A 19,822-nucleotide genomic window follows, 5' to 3' on the forward strand; every position below is an offset into this window, starting at 1 on the left:
TAAAGGGTGGCACAGCTTGCAGTGCACAAATGTACCAGGGAGCGTCCTCCCGTAGTAATGAAGTCCCCAATATGCTCGCCGCTGTGATTCCCGGCAGGCAGCCTCGGCCGATAGCGCCGACGATTAGTAGCGTGGCGAGTGAGCGGCGTGGCTATTAGGTGACATCACCAGTCCGTATGATGAACACTCACAAGGGCCAATCCCGACGCGTTTCGAGGGAATTTACCCTCTTTCTCAATATATTTGCATTTTGCAGTGAGAAATAAGTATTTGATCCCCAACCAGTAATTAAGAGTTCTGGCACCTACAAACCAGTTAGATGCTACTAATCAACTTGTTACCTGCATCAAAGACAGCTGACTTACATAGTCACCTTTATACATAGTCATCTTTTATACTGTAAAAGACTCCTGTCCACAGACTCAATGAATCAGTTAGACTCTAACCTCTACAATATGGGCAAGACCAAAGCGCTTTATAGGGATGTCAGGGACAAGATCATAGATCTGCACAAATCTGGAATGGGCTACAAAGCCATAAGTAAGACGCTGAATGAGAAGGAGACATTTGTTGGTGCAATCGTAAGAAAATGGAAGAAATACAAAATGACTGTCAATCGACATCGATCTGTGGCATGATGCAAAATCTCACCTCATGTGGAATCCTTGATCATGAGGAAGGTGAGAGATCAGCCTAAAACTACACAGGGGGGACTTGATAATGATCTCAAGGCAGCTGGGACCACAGTCACCAAGAAAACCATTGGTAACACATTATGAGGTAGAGGTTTAAAATCCTGCTGTGCCCATAAGGTCCCACTTCTCAAGAAGGCACATGTGCAGGCCCATCTGAAGTTTGCCAGTGAGCACCTGGATGATTCTGTGAGTAATTGGGAGAAGGTTCTGTGGTCAGATGAGACAAAAATTGAGTTCTGTGGCATTAACTCAACACGTCGTGTTTGAAGGAAGAGAAATGCTGCCTATGACCCAAACGACACTTTGCCCACTGTCAAGCATGCAGGTGGAAACATTATTTTTTAGGGGGTGTTTGTTTCTCTGCTAAGGAATACTTTGCCGCATCAATGGGAGAATGGATGGAGCCATGCACAATAAAATCCTGAGCAACAACCTACTTTTTTCTGCCAGGACATTAAAAGTGTGTCATGGCTGGATCTTCCAGCAAGACAATGACCCAAAACATACAGACCAAGGGAAAAAGGAGTGGTTTAAAAAGAAGCATAATAAGGTCATGTAGTGGCCTAGCCAGTCTCCAGACCTTAATCCCATAGAAAACTTAAGGAGAGAGTTGAAGCTCCGAGTTGCCAATGACAGCCTCAAAATCTTAATGATTTAAAGATGATTTGCAAAGAGGAGTGGACAAAAATTCCTCCTGACATGTTCACAAACTTATCAACTACAAAAAAGTCTGACTGCTGTGCTTGCCAACAAGAGTTTTGCCACCAAGCATTAAGTCTTGTTTGCCAGAGGGATCAAATACGTATTTCTCATTGCAAAATGCAAATAAATTTATATAACGTATACAATGTGATTTTCTGGATTTTATTTTTGATATTTTATCTCCCAATGTTAAAATTAACCTACCCTGAAAATTAATAACTGTTCATGTATTTGTCATTGGGCAAACATAAAAAATCAACAAGGGATCATACGCTTATTTACTCCACTGTATATGTTTGATTTGAAAAAGGGGGCAAGCATGGAATTATCAAACAGTAATGGTGCTTTTGCTTTTATACTGTTGTTTGATATGTGTTATAGTAATGCTTATAGCAGTGGGATATACAAATGTCGGTAGCATAAAAAAGATATGAGCTATATATGTTTTGTTTAATTGGCTTCAAATATCATTGACATTTATAAATATTATTGCTTGGGGAGATAAGTAGACCTATGTTCATAGTAAAATATATTTTAAGTATACTAATTTTTTGCACAAAACATAACATTTTATTGATGAATATTTTTCAGTTATAAAGAAGCCAAATATAGTTGTAGTGGCAATAGGCCATGTTATTTACAGGAATTAAAAGAAAATAAAAAAAAGGTTTTGGTACAGTGTTATCAAAAATTCTAAGTAAAAATGTATTTGGTATGCTATCACAAAATAAAATGTTTTATGTTTCTTGATTTTTGGGATACATCTTAAATACGTTTTTATAAACAATTTTTTTTAAAAATTAAAAACTGATTAATAAGAAATAAAAATGTGTTTTTCTATGTCACATTCATAAACAAGAGTATTTTTTTTATTAAAAAAACAAATACAGTTATGTGAATAAGTGTTTGTCCCCTTCCTGATTTCCTATTCTTTTGCAGGTTTGCCACTCTTAAATGTTTTAGACCACCAAACAAATTTAAATAATAGACAAAGATAACACAAGTAAACAAACAATACTGTTTTTAAATGAAGGATTATAATATTAAGAGAAAAATAAATCCAAACCTACAGGGCCCTATTTGAAAAAGTGATTGTCCCTTAAACCTAATAATTGGTTGGGCCACCCTTAGCAGCAAAAACTGCAAACAAGCGTTTGCACTAACTGGCAATGAGTCTTTTACAACACTCTGGAGGAATTTTGGCCCACTCATCTTTGCAGAATTGTTGTAATTCAGCCACATTGGAGGGTTTCTGAGTATGAACCACCTTTTTAAGGTCATGCCACAGCAGCTCAATCGGATTAATGTCAGGACTTTGACTAAGCCACTCCAAAGTAATACTTTTGTTTTTCTTAAGCCCTTCAGAGGTGGACTTGTTGGTGTGTTTTGGATAATTTTCCTGCTTTATAACTCAAGTGCGCTTCAACTTGAGGTCACAAGCACATGGCAGGACATTCTCCTTCAGGATTTTTTTGTAGACAGCAGAATTCATGGTTCCATTTACCACAGCAAGTCTTTCAGGACCTGAAGAAGAATAACAGCCCTAGACCATCACACTATCACCACCATATTTTACTGTTGGCATGATGTTCCTTTTCTGAAATGCTGTTACTTCTACGCCAATAATGTAATGTGACATAAACCTTTAAGAAAGTTCAAATTGTGTCTCTTCAGTCCACAGAGTATTCTCCCAAAATTCTTGAGGATCATCAAGATGTTTTCTGGCAAAACTGAGATGAGCCTTTATAATTTTATTGCTCAGAAGTGGTTTTCATCTTGGAACTCTGCCATGCAGGCCATTTTTGCCCAGTCTCTTTGTTATGGTGGAGTCATGAACCTTGACCTTCAGTGAGGCAAACAGTTCTTTGAATGATGTTGAGGTGTCTTTTGTGACCTCTTGAATGAGTTTTTGCTATGCTCTTGGGGTAATTTTGGTCGACCGGCCACTCCTGGGAAAGTTCACCACTGTTCCATGCTTTCGTCATTTGTGGACAAATGCTCTCACTGTTGTTTGTTGGAATTCCAAAGCTTTAGAAATGGCTTTATAACCTTTTCCAGACTAATAGATTTCAATTACATTGTTTCTCATTTGTTCCAGAATTTCTTTGGATCATGCTATGATTTCTAGCTTTTGCAGAGCTTCTGGCCTACTTCACTTTGTCAGGCAGGTCCTATTTCAGTGATTTCTTGATTGAGAACAGGTATGGCAGTAATAAGGCTTGCATGAGGCTAGAGAATTTAAACTCAGCTTCCTAAATATGTGATAGACCACAGTTAATTTATGTTTTAAGGGGGGTGGCAATCATATTTAAATAATATAATATATAATAAAATAATATTTTCACACAGAGCCCTGCATGTTTGGTTTCTTTTTCCCTTAATAATAATGATCTTCATTCATCAACTGCATTGATTGTTTACTTGTGTCTAATACTTAAATTTGTTTGGAGATCTGAAACATTTAAGTGTGAAAAACTTGAAAAAGAATAGGAAATCTAGAAGGGGGAAAACACTTTTTCACACAACTATATCATGAAGATGAACTATTATTGACATAGTTCTGAAATATTACATCGTCTGCTACCACTGCTCAGTGTCTCCCTCAGTGTCTCCCTGCGAGCTCCTATCATCTGTCTCTTGGCACTGCAAGCATGAAAAAGTTCTCTTGCTTGCGGTGCTGACTGAGAGGTACTGGGAATTCACAGCCAATGAACTCACTTCACCTATCTGACATCAGCACCAGCACCAATAGAAATTTTCCCACTGCGCTTCCGCTAACATCAAATCTCAAATCGGTACCAGAGATGTCAGTGTCTGTGTGTGTAATACATGTGGTTAATGTGTACTTAATACATGTGGCTAATGTGTGGCAACTATGTGCCGCCCATGTGCCTCATCAGTATCACACGGTGTGCTCCAGGGAAGCAGCGGTACAGTAATCATCATTCTCCCTTGCTCTGCTTGCAATCAGCATGAGCAAGGGAGAATGATGAGTTGTATTCAAGTGAGAACAATGACAGCAGGTGGCGGCTTTTGGGACTATTACTCCCATCAGCCTACACTTGCTGCCGCTTATAAAAGTGACAGCAGGAGCGGCTGATGGGACTATTCCTCACCCACCGCTTGTGCTATAAATAAATAAATAAATAAATAAATGAAAAAAACGGCATGGGTTCAACTGTATTTTCTATAACCATCCAGGCAAAACCGACAACTGGGGGCTACAACCCTCAGCTGTCAGTGTTAGCGAGTCTGGTTATCTAGAATGGAGGGGTCCCCACGCTATTCTCTAGCCAGATAGGTTAAGGTCACTTGGATGTTAACAAAGCTGTTTTTTCATTAAAGAGCTCAAAAGCGGTTTCTAATACACACCTAGGAGACCTCAGAATGTTATTCAGATCTTTTTACAGGAAATTATAGATTTTCAGCATTACAATTTCAGTGAATAAATCAAAGTTTTTTTGAAAACTCGACACAATAGGAGAAATTCGAATTTGATATGACTTACCGATGTCAAACAACTAGATTTGTTTTTTTAACAAGCATATCTATAAATTACCATTTTAAGCAGCAGTTCATAGAATACATTAAATGTATCTGTTAAATGTATTTACTGAATGCAATGTGAATAGTGCTTTTGAAGTAAAACAGAAAACAACCTCTGGACAACAATTCAAACTCGTGAGTAACTTTTAATGCTCATGATTGCAATATTAAGCAGCCATTATCTTAGATACTGACACTGCTCTTGGTATGTTAGAGACAAAGTAGGAGTCTGATTCAATGACATATCAGTGAATGGTCCCTTGAGCTATCCGAACACCCATACCAGGGAGATTAACTTGTCACCTCAACACAAACAAGCAAGGTGGTATATGTGGTGTGTAAGGCTATAAGGTTACTTTATACCCCATATTTAATCCTCACTGTAATCCTTCGAAGCCCTTCAGCTACTCCATGGATCACATTCCTCAACTTAAGAAGCAAAACATATATATATATATTTTTGTGGAAGACAGAAAGAAATCTTCTGAGATAAAGTATCAAAGAAACCTTCCTTACTGATAAATAAAATGCAGCTAACTGGCATAAAATAAAAGACATACTTATGAGTTTAACTTTTTGCAGTTTGTTGTCCTGAAGGATTTCAAAACTAGCCATTTCTTTTCCCACCATCAGATACAATGAGGGAATATAGTGACTTGAAACCAAACCAGAGTCATCATCACAGTGCCAGCGGCGTAAAGGAACCTAGATTATCATGTCACTCATAGAGTGTTCATGATTTAGATAAAGTATGAATTCTGTACTGAAAATAGCATTTATATAAAGGATCTTCTGTACTTTGGGAAATGTTAAACTAGTAAATGATTGAAAGTGGTTCACATTAATGTTGATTTATTTTCTAAAGCAAATACAAAGCATAGCTAGATAAGCTTTACAATAAATGATTCTTCCATTCACAGTATAGGTGATGTTAGCTGGAGATCCCAGTGTACTATATTCACTTGATGTGAAGCTTGTTTACTGTTTTCCTAAAAGTGTTTGTTCTTTTATAATTATTGGTACTTCTAATTGTGAAGATTACAGCCTGTATGTTCATATTACTCGGCTCAACATTTAGTCTAAGCGACGGTGAAGTTTAACGCAAATGTGTCCAATTACTTTTTAGACCCTACATGCAACCCCACTAACAGTTCACATGATTGCTACAGTCTACATAATATAATAAAAGGGGTATTTTCATTTATTTATTGAGAAGCTCACTACTTTGTCATTTCATTACTACCAGGTTGCTCCTCCTTTGAGACACAGTTCTGGCCAGGAGCTTCATTATAATTCTACACATTAACAGACTACCAGTGTTATCCCTATATTCCCATATAAAGATCACAGTGCCTTTGAACAAGCACGCAGATCAAGAAAGTGAGAGCCATGGTTAAGAGAACTGCTGTGGAACCTAGACTTCAGGATTGATAACAGCTCTGTGAGAGGGAGGTGAGTAGCTTATTGCTAAATAGAAGTCAATGGGCTAGACACTGCTAACCAGGATGTTAAGATACCAAGCTGTATACTATCCAAATGTATGAATAATTGCACTCATTGTAGGAAAATGATGGCACATCAAAAAAAGCAAATCAATTGCAAACTTGCTTTAAATCATGCTGTCTAGCTAACTAAAGAAATTTAATGACGTGATAATTCTTTAATAAGTAACTTTTAAGAACCTGAAGTTTTACATTTTTTGTTCTTGCAGCAGAAAAGTTGTTTTAAATTAACCAATAATGCTCCTGTAATAATATTGAGTCCTATGTATCACACATGTGGCATACACATGGAAAAAGAAAACAGGCCTCATTTGCTTGTTTATAATTATTATTGCAATATTTTGTTGTTATCTTTGCCAAATTGTCTAGCCTTCTTATTTCTTTTTAGATAATACCACATGAGGAGGAAGTCCATAGCTAGCAAAATATAATCTCAAACAGATCATATTTTATATCTGCTATATAGAGTAAGAAAGAGTGCCTTACCTACCTGGTTCCGTGTTTTGTGTGATTTCTGTAGCCACACTCTCCATTGGTCGTACAACTTGATACTAAGGTTTGAACAGCCATAGGCATGTTTCTTAACCCATCCAAAGAACTGCTTCAGTTCTCGACGTAGGGTGGAATTCTGCTCCCCACTTTTTGGATCACATACCCCAGTTATTCTTTCTAAACAACACAAAATAATTGAAATGTCTATCAGCACATGTATATGCTGTAATCTCACAATGAATGTCTCTATTGAGTATATGTTTAAAGGTGCTGTACAAGACGTAAAGGCAAATATGTTACTCATCTGAATGTGAAAAAGCCACTAAGCAAAATTTTATGTAATGGAGCTCACCTACAGTTTGAGGTCAAGTATCTGAAGAAAGCTTCATATCAAGCGATAATAAAAAAGTCAAAAAGGTGATATACAATCCATAAACACTGCAATGGTTTTCCTCCGACACTTGAAACCACAGATATTACTTTCGAAAGAACCATAACAGACATTTTTATTTTCATTTGGTAAATCCCACAGCTCACAGGTGATATTAACCTCATCTCTGAAATGATTTGCGTGAAATGTATCACATCTGTATACAGGATAAGCAGCACAGTCCCGGGATAAATAATGTCATTATAATACACATCTATATTTGACTTGCTGGTCAGAAGTAATATTTTAAGAAATTTTTCATCAGCTCAATTTGAAGCCTACCCAGTAAAGATACATGTGTATTTCTAAGTAACTTGTCATGGGAGTTAGTAGAACTGTTTCCTTCAAATCCTGTTTATATCCAGGATTATAAAAACCGGAAAATAATAACATGGAGATCAGTTAATAACTAAGAAACAGAGGCCTGTTGAAATTTGCTGGCACCAGATAAGGTATAAAAAACAAGAGGTATTTCCCCACTGGGAAATAATTTTGAAAACTGGCTTTTTTGCAAGAACACCAGGTGTCGGAGCATAGTTAAGACATTCTTGACTAGGATAAAGAGCAGTCTGTAGACTATTAAGTGTTCAGCCAACTCTGCAAACCCTATCTGCTCCAAATATCATCAGTATGGATGATAACGTTATGCCATGAGCTAAGTCACTGTTGTAGTAGTGAATGTAGCTAGGCTGTAACCTAACTGCTGAAAATTGTGGGAAAATATTCTACAAGAAATTGCCAGTATTATGTACTAGGTGTTAATGCAAATGAATCAATGAATAACTCTTCCTAAAATATATTAGACAATTATTTTAAGTGCTACTTTTTAAAGGGATGATCTATTTAAATTAAATTTCTCCCCTTTCTGCTTATTGCCATAAAAGCAAACAACCTACTAGACCCTCTGAGCTCAGTGATTGGCTCATGCGATGTCAAAGTGACGTCAGTGCCAATGCCAAACACCAGGAACAGTGATGGAGACTAGCTAGTGGACTGGGGAAGGTGAGCACATCACGGTTTGTTTTTTTTATAGTAAACTTCAGCCAGGGGAAAAACTTAGTTGAAAGTGATCAACCCTTTAAGGCTAATTACACATAGCTTCTAAAGTGGCTTCGATGGCTGTGCTGTCATTTTTCTTGCAGAGGCTCTGCTACTGGCATCGGTCATGCTATACTGTCAGAGACTGGGCAACTTCCCAGTAGAAGATGTCCAAAGAATAATAACATCCTTTAAACTTGTTAGTATATCTGAATAACAAAACATGTTCCTTTTCAGGTGCTTTTGTGGAGCTTTACTTGGGCAGATTCCAGGCGTAATTTGTCTGAAAGAGACGTGGTTTGCAAATGGTCTTATATATACGTGAAATTTCAAGGTTGCCAAATGTGGACCTTTGTGTATGGAATAATCTGTTATAAATGTATTCAGTTGCCTGCAGTATATTCACCTAATATTATATGACAATATATGTAGGCAGCAATAACTTTATATTGAGATACAAAACACTTTTGTACAGTTCCCAAGTTGACAATTTTGAGAAAGCTAATAAATATAGCTACAACTGACAATCCTCTTACTGGAAGTGTGCCAGTGATAAATGCCCGGGAATAACTGAGTGTGACCATTATTCCTGTAGCACGTTTAACTGATTTCCCCGAAAGACATTTCATAAAAAATAAACAGGAGCAGTGAAAGATGCATCATAAATGTTGGAAAATGTGCATGTTATATCTGTATCAATAAGTGAAATATTTATCAGTGAAAACATGTGTTAAATTTCTACCTTCAGAAAAAATCAAGAAGTAAGAATTTTTTTTGCTGTCATTCCTTTGTAAAAAAAAGGACCAAAAATATCAATACAAGAATAATACATTATTGCATTATTGTGATAAATAAATGTATGTTCACTTTGTCTTTTAGACAAATTTTGCATTAAATATCTATTGTACTTTTATAATATCTAAATATTAATTTTCCCACAGCAAAATTAGATATACCGTATTTTGCGGTTTATAAGACACACCCCAAATTTTGAAGAGAAAAAAGATAAAAAACTTTTTTTTTAATAAAATGATGGTGCTTCTTACAATCCATGAGCCTTACTGCTTACCGGGGGGTGGTGGCTGTGGTGAAGCGAGGTCCCAGGGTGGTGAAGGCAGGAGTGTAGCGATGCTGCGGACCCCAGACTGGGAGAAAGGGGTGTTCGGATGTGTGACGCTGTGAGTGTTCAGTGATGCGGGGCCTCCATCGACATTTTGTGAAAGCCCGGAGTCCCCCTACTTCCATGGTTTACTTTGCGGTTGACTCCGGGAAAATGGCTGCCCGGGGCAGCGCATGCACAGATGGAGATCTAGGCATTGAGATCTCATTCTCATCTCCTGAGATCTTGGTGCCAAGATCTCCAACTCTGCATGCGCTGCCCCTGGCAGCCATTTTCCATGGGTCAGCCGCAATGTAAAACATGGAAGTGCGGGGGTCCCGGGTTTTCACAAAATGTCAGCAGGGCCCCAGCACCACCGAACACCTGCAGTGTCGCATCTCCAAACACCCCCTCATCCCAGCCTGCGGCCTCCAGAAATGCATCAATGCCTCCTCTTGCAGCAACCCTGGGACCCTGCTCCACCCCAGCTGGTAAGATATATTCGAATTATAAGATGCACCCCCATTTCCCTCCCAAATTTTCGGGAAAAAAAGTGCATTTTATAATCCAAAAAATACGGTAAATGGTGTTTTTATATACAGTTAGGGCCAGAAATATTTGGACAGTGACACAATTTTCGCGAGTTGGGCTCTGCATGCTACCACATTGGATTTGAAATGAAACCTCTACAACAGAATTCAAGTGCAGATTGTAACGTTTAATTTGAAGGGTTGAACAAAAATATCTGATAGAAAATGTAGGAATTGTACACATTTCTTTACAAACACTCCACATTTTAGGAGGTCAAAAGTAATTGGACAAATAAACATAACCCAAACAAAATATTTTTATTTTCAATATTTTGTTGCAAATCCTTTGGAGGCAATCACTGCCTTAAGTCTGGAACCCATGGATATCACCAAACGCTGGGTTTCCTCCTTCTTAATGCTTTGCCAGGCCTTTACAGCCGCAGCCTTCAGGTCTTGCTTGTTTGTGGGTCTTTCCGTCTTAAGTCTGGATTTGAGCAAGTGAAATGCATGCTCAATTGGGTTTAGATCTGGAGATTGACTTGGCCATTGCAGAATGTTCCACTTTTTGGCACTCATGAACTCCTGGGTAGCTTTGGATGTATGCTTGGGGTCATTGTCCATCTGTACTATGAAGCGCCGTCCAATCAACTTTGCAGCATTTGGCTGAATCTGGGCTGAAAGTATATCCCGGTACACTTCAGAATTCATCCGGCTACTCTTGTCTGCTCTTATGTCATCAATAAACACAAGTGACCCAGTGCCATTGAAAGCCATGCATGCCCATGCCATCACGTTGCCTCCACCATGTTTTACAGAGGATGTGGTGTGCCTTGGATCATGTGCCGTTCCCTTTCTTCTCCAAACTTTTTTCTTCCCATCATTCTGGTACAGGTTGATCTTTGTCTCATCTGTCCATAGAATACTTTTCCAGAACTGAGCTGGCTTCTTGAGGTGTTTTTCTGCAAATTTAACTCTGGCCTGTCTATTTTTGGTATTGATGAATGGTTTGCATCTAGATGTGAACCCTTTGTATTTACTGTCATGGAGTCTTCTCTTTACTGTTGACTTAGAGACAGATACACCTACTTCACTGAGAGTGTTCTGGACTTCAGTTGATGTTGTGAACGGGTTCTTCTTCACCAAATTAAGTATGCGGCGATCATCCACCACTGTTGTCATCTGTGGACGCCCAGGCCTTTTTGAGTTCCCAAGCTCACCAGTCAATTACTTTTTTCTCAGAATGTACCCAACTGTTGATTTTGCTACTCCAAGCATGTCTGCTATCTCTCTGATGGATTTTTTCTTTTTTTTCAGCCTCAGGATGTTCTGCTTCACCTCAATTGAGAGTTCCTTTGACCACATGTTGTCTGCTCACAGCAACAGCTTCCAAATGCAAAACCACACACCTGGAATCCACCCCTGACCTTTTAACTACTTCATTGATTACAGGTTAACGAGGGAGACGCCTTCAGAGTTAATTGCAGCCCTTAGAGTCCATTGTCCAATTGCTTTTGGTCCCTTGAAAAAGAGGACGCTATGCATTACAGAGCTATGATTCCTAAACCCTTTCTCCGATTTGGATGTGGAAACTATCATATTGCAGCTGGGAGTGTGCACTTTCAGCCCATATTACATATATAATTGTATTTCTGAACATGTTTTTGTAAACAGCTAAAATAACAAAACTTGTGTCACTGTCCAAATATTTCTGGCCCTAACTGTATACTGTAGAAGGCTAACATGACTACATGAAGGTGTTGACAGCTAATTTTATTGATGACCTATCCTCAGTATAGGTTATCAATATCTCGTTGGTAGGGATGTGACACCTGACACCATTGTCAATGAGGTGATGCTGTAGATCTTAAGCCTCTGTTACTCCAGTTCTATTACCTGCCCGGCACAACCTCTTCTTTCTTGACTCCTGCTTGGCTCCTTTGGATGAAGTCATACAGCATAAATTACAGTTAGGTCCATATATATTTGGACAGAGACAAAATTTTTCTAATTTTGGTTATAGACATTACCACAATGAATTTTAAACAAAACAATTCAGATGCAGTTGAAGTTCAGACTTTCAGCTTTCATTTGAGGGTATCCACATTAAAACTGGATGAAGAATTTAGGCATTTCAGCTCCTTAACATGTGCCACCCTGTTTTTAAAGGGACCAAAAGTAATTGGACAATTGACTCTAAGGCTATTTCATGGACAGGTGTGGGCAATCCCTTCGTTATGTCATTCTCAATTAAGCAGATAAAAGGCCTGGAGTTGATTTGATGTGTGGTGCTTGCATTTGGAAGGTTTTGCTGTGAAGTAAACATGCGGTCAAAGGAGCTCTCCATGCAGGTGAAACATGCCATCCTTAAGCTGCGAAAACAGAAAAAACCCATCTGAGAAATTGCTACAATATTAGGAGTGGCAAAATCTACAGTTTGGTACATCTTGAGAAAGAAAGAAAGCACTGGTGAACTCATCAATGCAAAAAGACCTGGGCGCCCACGGAAGACAACAGTGGTGGATGATCGCAGAATAATCTCCATGGTGAAGAGAAACCCCTTCACAACAGCCAACCAAGTGAACAACACTCTCCAGGAGGTAGGTGTATCAATCTTCAAATCTAACATAAAGAGAAGACTGCATGAAAGTAAATACAGAGGGTTCACTGCACGGTGCAAGCCACTCATAAGCATCAAGAATAAAAAGGCTAGACTGGACTTTGCTAAAAAACTCTAAAAAAGCCAGCACAGTTCTGGAAGAACATTCTTTGGACAGATGAAACCAAGATCAACCTCTACCAGAATGATGGAAAGAGAAAATTATGGCGAAGGCGTGGTACAGCTCATGATCCAAAGCATACCACATTATCTGTAAAACACGGCGGAGGCATTGTGATGGCTTGAGCATGCATGGCTGCCAGTGGCACTGGGTCACTAGTGTTTATTGATGATGTGACACAGGACAGAAGCAGCCGAATGAATTCTGAGGTATTCAGAGACATACTGTGTGCTCAGATCCAGCCAAATGCAGCCAAACTGATTGGTCGTCGTTTCATAGTACAGATGGACAATTACCCAAAACATAAAGCCAAAGCAACCTAGGAGTTTATTAAAGCAAAAAAGTGGAATATTCTTGAATAGCCAAGTCAGTCACCTGATCTCAACCATATTGAGCATGCATTTAACTTTTTAAATACAAAACTTCAGACAGAAAAGCCCACAAACAAACAGCAACTGAAAACCACCGCAGTGAAGGCCTGGCAGAGCACCAAAAAGGAGGAAACACAGCGTCTGGTGATGTCCATGAGTTCAAGACTTCAGGCCGTCATTGCCAACAAAGGGTTTTCAACCAAGTACTATAAATTAACATTTTATTTAAAATTATTGAATCTGTCCAATTACTTTTGGTCTCTTTAAAAACAGGGTGGCACATGTTAAGGAGCTGAAACTCCTAAACCCTTCATCCAATTTTAATGTGGATAACCTCAAATGAAAGCTGAAAGTCTGAACTTTAACTGCATCTGAATTGTTTTGTTTAAAAATCATTGTGGTAATATCTATAACCAAAATTAGAAAAATGTTGTCTCTGTCCAAATATATATGGACCTAACTGTACATCAGTCAAGAGGGGGAGATGGTGCTGGGCAGGGAATAGAGCTGGAGTGACAGAGGCTTCAGATTTTTAACCTCATTTACATATCAATTCATACGCTGATATCTCAGTAATAAAGGAATAGGCTGGTCATGTAAAAGTATTGCTTTTTTTGAAAGAGTTACATGCTCATATAAATAGTTTTGAGGAGGGAATCCTGCTGACAGATTCCTTTAATGCATTGCATAACCATGAGGCAGCGATCCTCAACTAGATATTTTAAATATCTTGGGATGTTTTATATGGTTTCCTGCATCATGGTCAGCAACATGTTAATTATGAAGCTAACTTTCGCTATATCTGCTTATCATATGCACCAACATGGCGTAGTGAAATCTATTTGTTAATAGAATCACATAAAAAATAAGGCTAAATAAGATACAGCTAAGGCTGGTTTCACATTTGCGTTTTTTTTTTGCGTTTTTGCGGTAAAAAATGCAAAAAACGCATGCGTTTTTTCCCTGTATTTAACATTAAAAACGCATGCATTTTTTTGCATGCATTTTGACGCGTTTTTGCAACGCATGCGTTTTTTCTCTGCATGTGTTGTGTTGCAGAAATGCAACATGTAGTAATTTTTGCGGCGTTTTTTTTTCCGCAAAAAAAGCATGCGTTTTTTCGCGGCAAAAAAACCTATTGATGTCTATGTAAACGCATGCGTTTTTAAGCACATGCATTTGTTTGCATTAAAAACGCATGCGTTTTTATAAAAAAAATACAGAAAACACACTGATATGCCACCCCTCACCATAAAGGTGATAAAGGGATCCTAACCCTAACCCTAACCCTAAAGGGATCCTAACCCTAACACTAACCCTAACCCTAAAGGGATCCTAACCCTATCCTTAACCCTTTCCCTAACGCTAACCCTACCCCTAACCCCAACCCTAACCCTACCCCTAACCCTAACCCTAAAGGGATCCTAACACTAACCCTACCCCTAACCCTAACCCTAAACCTAAAGGGATCCTAACCCTAACCCTAATCCCTTTAGGGTTAGGGTTAGGATCCCTTTAGGCTTAGGGTTACGGTTAGGGTTAGGATCCCTTTAGGGTTAGGGTTATGATCCCTACCCCTAACCCTACCCCTAACCCTACCCCTAACCCTAACCCTAACTATTTATAGTTTATAGTGGGTTTTTTACTTTATTTTGATGATAGGCAGCTATCACACATTTCTCAGCATGCGTTTAAAAAACACAAACGCATGAAAAAACGCATGTAAACGCGTCAAAACGCCGCGTTTTTTTCACCACATGCAAAAACGCATGCGTCAAAAAAACGCAGGGTTTGCACGCGTTTACATGCGTTTTTTCACCGTGCGTTTTTTTTTTAAAACACATGCGTTTTGAAACGCAAGTGTGAAACCAGCCTTATAGATGCTAGAACTACTTTTGCATGAAAATTGCTTTAAGCTCCAACACATACAACTCTGGTATAACTGAAGGGGCAATATAATCCCCAAGCAGAGTACATGAGATTGATGAAAACCATGTAATGTTTCAAATTGGTTTACAAATTTGCTGTACCTCTGTATTAATAAATAGGCCCCAGTACTAAATATATTTATTTGTCTAAGCCAAAATGTTTTCAGAATTTCAGTTTTTCTGAGAAAACAGGACATGAACAAGGTTGAGAACCACATACGTGGTGGTCAGCAAAATGAGTACAGAATAAAACTTTTCAATTGAAAGTTAGTTCTGACCCTTCAGAAAAGCATACAGTTTTGAAATACTAGTATTACATGCAAATACCATTTTTTACATTTCTATTTAAAAGGATACTATGGAGTCACCAACCCTTTTTAAAGGGAACCTGTCACAAGGTTTTTCCTATATAACTTACAGCCACCACTTTTCAGCCCCATGTGACAGTATTCTATAATATCATATATATGACTCCAATTCAACTTGTAAGGCAAAAAAAGACCTTTAATTGTAGTCACCTACAGAGCTGTACAGTCCAATGGGCATCGATTGTCTTCATTTGCCGCCGCCTCCTCTTTTCTTGCGCTGCTGTCCTCATTATCTGCTTCGTGTGGATCCTGTGTCATCCACACAGTGTTCCCCTTTGCACTCTTATGCAGACACACTTCTCTCTGCCCTGTCGAGGGCAGAGCAAAGTACTGTTCTGCACATGTGCAGGGAAAGGCCAAAGAGCACTGGTGCTTGTGTATTACATTACTTTGCTCTGCCATTGATGGAGTAGAGAAGTGCGCCTGTGTAAGAGTAGTAAAGGGAACATTGTGTGGATGATGTAGGACGCATCATCCACACCAAGAAGAAGGAGGACAGCACTGCAAGAAGAGAGGAGGTGCCGAATGAAGACCAGCTTTTCCCATTGTACCGGTCGGCCTGTAGGGGAGTATAATAAAAGGGCTTTTTTGTGCCTTTCAGGGTGAATTGGGGTTATATATACAGCATTATAGAATACTGTCAAAAGGGGCTGAAAGGTGGTGGGCGGCCATAGGTTATATCGGAAAAACCTAATGACAGGTTTTTTTTTAAGGAAATATATCAATTTTACAGGGAAGAAAATGTCCATAATATATGAAACAATGATTTGTTGTCATGTCACTATAAAACTAACCACTTCTTGGAGTAGATGCAGCTGTTGGATTGCTCCAATCACTCCAGATTCCTGCTTTTTTAGATCCATAGATTCCAAAAGGGTTAGACCGAACTTGAACAAAATAAACGGTTCCAGGCTTCAACCCTGCTAGACGACAGGATGTCTGGTTACCCACGTCATCAACTACCTGAAAAGAATAGAGACGAGTTATTCAATAAACTGTGCTTTTTTAGATAAATATATGTGGCTATAGATTGATTTATAATCTATTCGTACAGCAACAGAATATCTTTTTACAGTAAATGTGTAACATATTGATGAATTAGAGTAGAACTCATTAACTCATTCACTATGTATACTAAATACACATTGCTTCTTTGTGGGCTGAAAATATTTGCAGATAGATTACATAAGTTTTCTAAGATTTACTTAAAAGGAATCTGTCAGAAGTATTTCACCTTCCCCCCAAACTATAAATATGTGTATTTAGGTCTTTTAAAGACAAATCCAGCAATGCCTTTATATGGTTAGTCTATTCCTTCATTGCTGAGAAATCAGTGTTTGCATTGATATGCAAATGAGCCTGAAGAACTAAGGTAGATCTGAAGCCAATGTCACTCTATCTCTATTCCTCGTCTAGCGCTGCCTCTTCCTGCTATACTGATTCCTTTGCCTGAGGTCACACATTGTAGAGGCTGTCTGTCAACCAGGAAGAGGCGGTGCTAGGAAGAGAACAGAAATGGAGTGACAGAGGCTTCAGATCTACCATAGACATTTATATGTCAATTCAAGCTTAGATTTCTCAGTGAAAGAGGAACAGACTTGACCATGTAAAGAAATTGCTGGAGTTGTCTTTGAAAGAAATACATGTACGTATAAATAGTTTTGAGGGCGGATCAAATCCTGCTTACCAATTCGCTTTAAAAAGAGTGTCGGACTGACCATTTGGCAATTCTGCTAAAGAAGATGTGCTAGTCCAACAGGGATCCACATGGGCCCGCAACACTTTCAATGGTATCGCAATCCTCACAACACCAATTCTGATAGCAACTGTAGGGAAGCAAAGATTCGTAGGCAAGATGGTAAGAACCCATCACCACACAGGGGAAGTCAGGCAGCACAGTGACATTAATACATCATGCCGTCTGTGCTGGCCTAGATACTACAGAGGAAAAAGAGAAATACATCATTGCTTGGCGTGGAAGCAGGGTGATATGAGCGTTAATATTTATATTCTTGACTTCAACAGTGGGGTTCTTGTTATTACTATAGAGAGGCACATTGTGGGGTCACCATTAAAATAGGCACAAAGGGGATGGGGTATTTTAAATAATAATATCCCTCTGTTCTTCATTATAATAGTAATAATGTCATCCTATACTGTAATAAAACAAGTAACAATAATAATGTCCCCCTATGCCTCTGTATAATGATATTAATAACAATAATAATGCCCCCTGTGCTTCTTAATAATAATAGTAGTAAGCAACATGGGCGAATTATTATTGCACAGTGGACATTATAATTTTTATAACAAGGCACAGGACGGCATTATTATTATTTATTATTATTATTATTATGGAGGCACAGGAGAGCATTTATTTAATATACACAAGGGTTGTATAACTAAAATGAGCCACAGAAGACATCATTACTATAAGGAGGCACAGGTGGTATTATTACAATTTGGAGGTACAGAGAAGGTGTTACTACTGTGTAAGGGCACAGAGCAGTTCTGCTACTGTCTGGATTCAAAAAGGTAGAATACTATTACTGTACAAAGGAGGCATTATTACTGTGTAGGGCACTTGTTATAGCACTACATGGTTTGTGTAAAGGTGATATGTAAGAAGGGTGCAGGAAAAGTGAAAAGCCAAGGATATCTGTGTGTTACCTTCTGCCGAGGGGAGTCATGGATGTAAGCAGTGTTCAGGGTGGTCAATCCCAAATGGAATACAAAAGGGAAATCAAATGTCTACGATCATTAAGAATGAACTGCTGACTGAGCCACTCATATCATCCACTACATGACCACTGTATAGTGACAATATCAGTCTTAGTTCAGTAGTTTTGGTTAATGATCAGAATGGTGATATTATCACCACTATACATTTTGGTAATATGTGACTATGGTCTGGTGGTATTATTTGTCTGTTTATATTGCAGCATTTATGTTGGTCTTGGTACAGTCTGGTTTGGTAACTATCAGTGTGGGGGCATTCTGTCACTGTATGGTAGCATTATGTGGTTACAGCTGCAGCACAGTAGCTCAGTGGTTAGCACTGGTGCTTTGTGGCACTTTTCCTTTGCAGTGTTAGAGTCTTGGGTTGAAACCCCATCAAGAACAACATCTACAAAGAGTTTACATATTCTCCCTGTGTTTGTGTGTGTTTCATCCGAGTACTTGCTTTTTCTCCAACATTCCAAAAAGATATATTGTTAGCGAATTTAAATTCGATGTCCAATGGGATCAGTGATGATAATGTTTATAAAGTGCTGCAGATTATGACGGCACAACCAAAAAATATATAATAGTATAGCAATATTAAATCATTCATCCCGAAGCCTGTTGTCACCTTCCTGACCAGGTCAAATTTTACAATTCTGACCACTGTCACTTTATGTGTTAATAACTCTGGAATGCTTCAATGGATCCCACAGATTGTGAGATTAGTAGAAAGGCGTCTTTCTATAGCAATTCAGATTGCCCTTGTCAGTGCAGTTCTCTGACAGTTCCCGCATGCCAATCAGTTCTGATGAAGGTGTAAACAGAAATGTTAATTTGTGGATTGCTAAATAAATCTGTTATGCGATCAAACTATCCTGAGTGCCAGGTTTGTTGCTACTATTGGATTAGGGATTAGAACTAGCGATGTGCGAATAGCATTATTGCTCAGGTCTCCCTGAGCATGCTCGGGTGGTCTCCGGGTATTTGTTAGTGCTTGGAGATTTAGTTTTCGTCACCTCAACTGCATGATTTATGGCTGCTGGACAGCCTGAATGCATGTGAGAATTTCCTAACAAACAGGCATTCCTTACATGTTTTCAGCCTGTCTAGCAGCCGTAAATCATGCATCTGCGGCAAGGAAAACTAAATCTCCGAGCACTAATGAAAACTCGGACACCACCCGAGCGTGCTCGGGAAAACAAGAACAATGAGTATACTCGCTCATCACTAATTAGAACCCTACTGAGACACCAGAGTCACTCAACCAGGAGTGCCGTATATCCCTTTTCTACTGATTCTGAGACTTTTTTCTTGTGACATATTGTACTTTATGATAGCGGTAAAATTTGTTTGACATGACTTGCATTTAGTTGTGAAAATATCAGAAATTTGGCAAAAATTGGTGAACAATTGGCGAACAATTTTTTAAACTTTTTTTGTTGGGAAGTTATAAGGGTTAAAAGTTGACCAGTGAGTTCTCATTTTTCCAATAAAATTTGCAAAATCATTTTTTAGGGACCTCACATTTGAAGTGACTTTGAGGGACCTATAAGATAGAAAAATATCCAAAAGGGGTGTTCACAACCACATTCAAGAAGTTTATTAACCCTTCAGGTGCTT

The 19,822-nt window shown here is 38.7% G+C and overlaps 1 protein-coding gene across 5 annotated transcripts in view; it reads right to left on the reverse strand.

Annotated features, from left to right (window-relative positions):
- The window catches only part of CRLF1 (cytokine receptor like factor 1), a 252,038-nt gene that overhangs the window by 43,672 nt on the left and 188,544 nt on the right, over positions 1–19,822 (reverse strand). For 3 of the 5 annotated variants that reach the window (XM_069740508.1, XM_069740494.1, XM_069740502.1), the window contains exons 6-7: positions 16,273–16,441; positions 6,936–7,114 (exon numbers count right to left, since the gene is read on the reverse strand). In XM_069740508.1, the coding sequence (XP_069596609.1) occupies positions 6,936–7,114; positions 16,273–16,441 (348 nt within the window). Of the gene's footprint in view, positions 1–6,931; positions 7,115–16,272; positions 16,442–19,822 lie in introns of all 5 variants that reach the window. The other 2 variants (XM_069740514.1, XM_069740483.1) reach the window with 1 other exon arrangement.

The sequence above is a fragment of the Ranitomeya imitator genome, chromosome 1 (assembly GCF_032444005.1).
Source record: "Ranitomeya imitator isolate aRanImi1 chromosome 1, aRanImi1.pri, whole genome shotgun sequence".
Classification (NCBI taxonomy): Eukaryota; Metazoa; Chordata; class Amphibia; order Anura; family Dendrobatidae; genus Ranitomeya; species Ranitomeya imitator.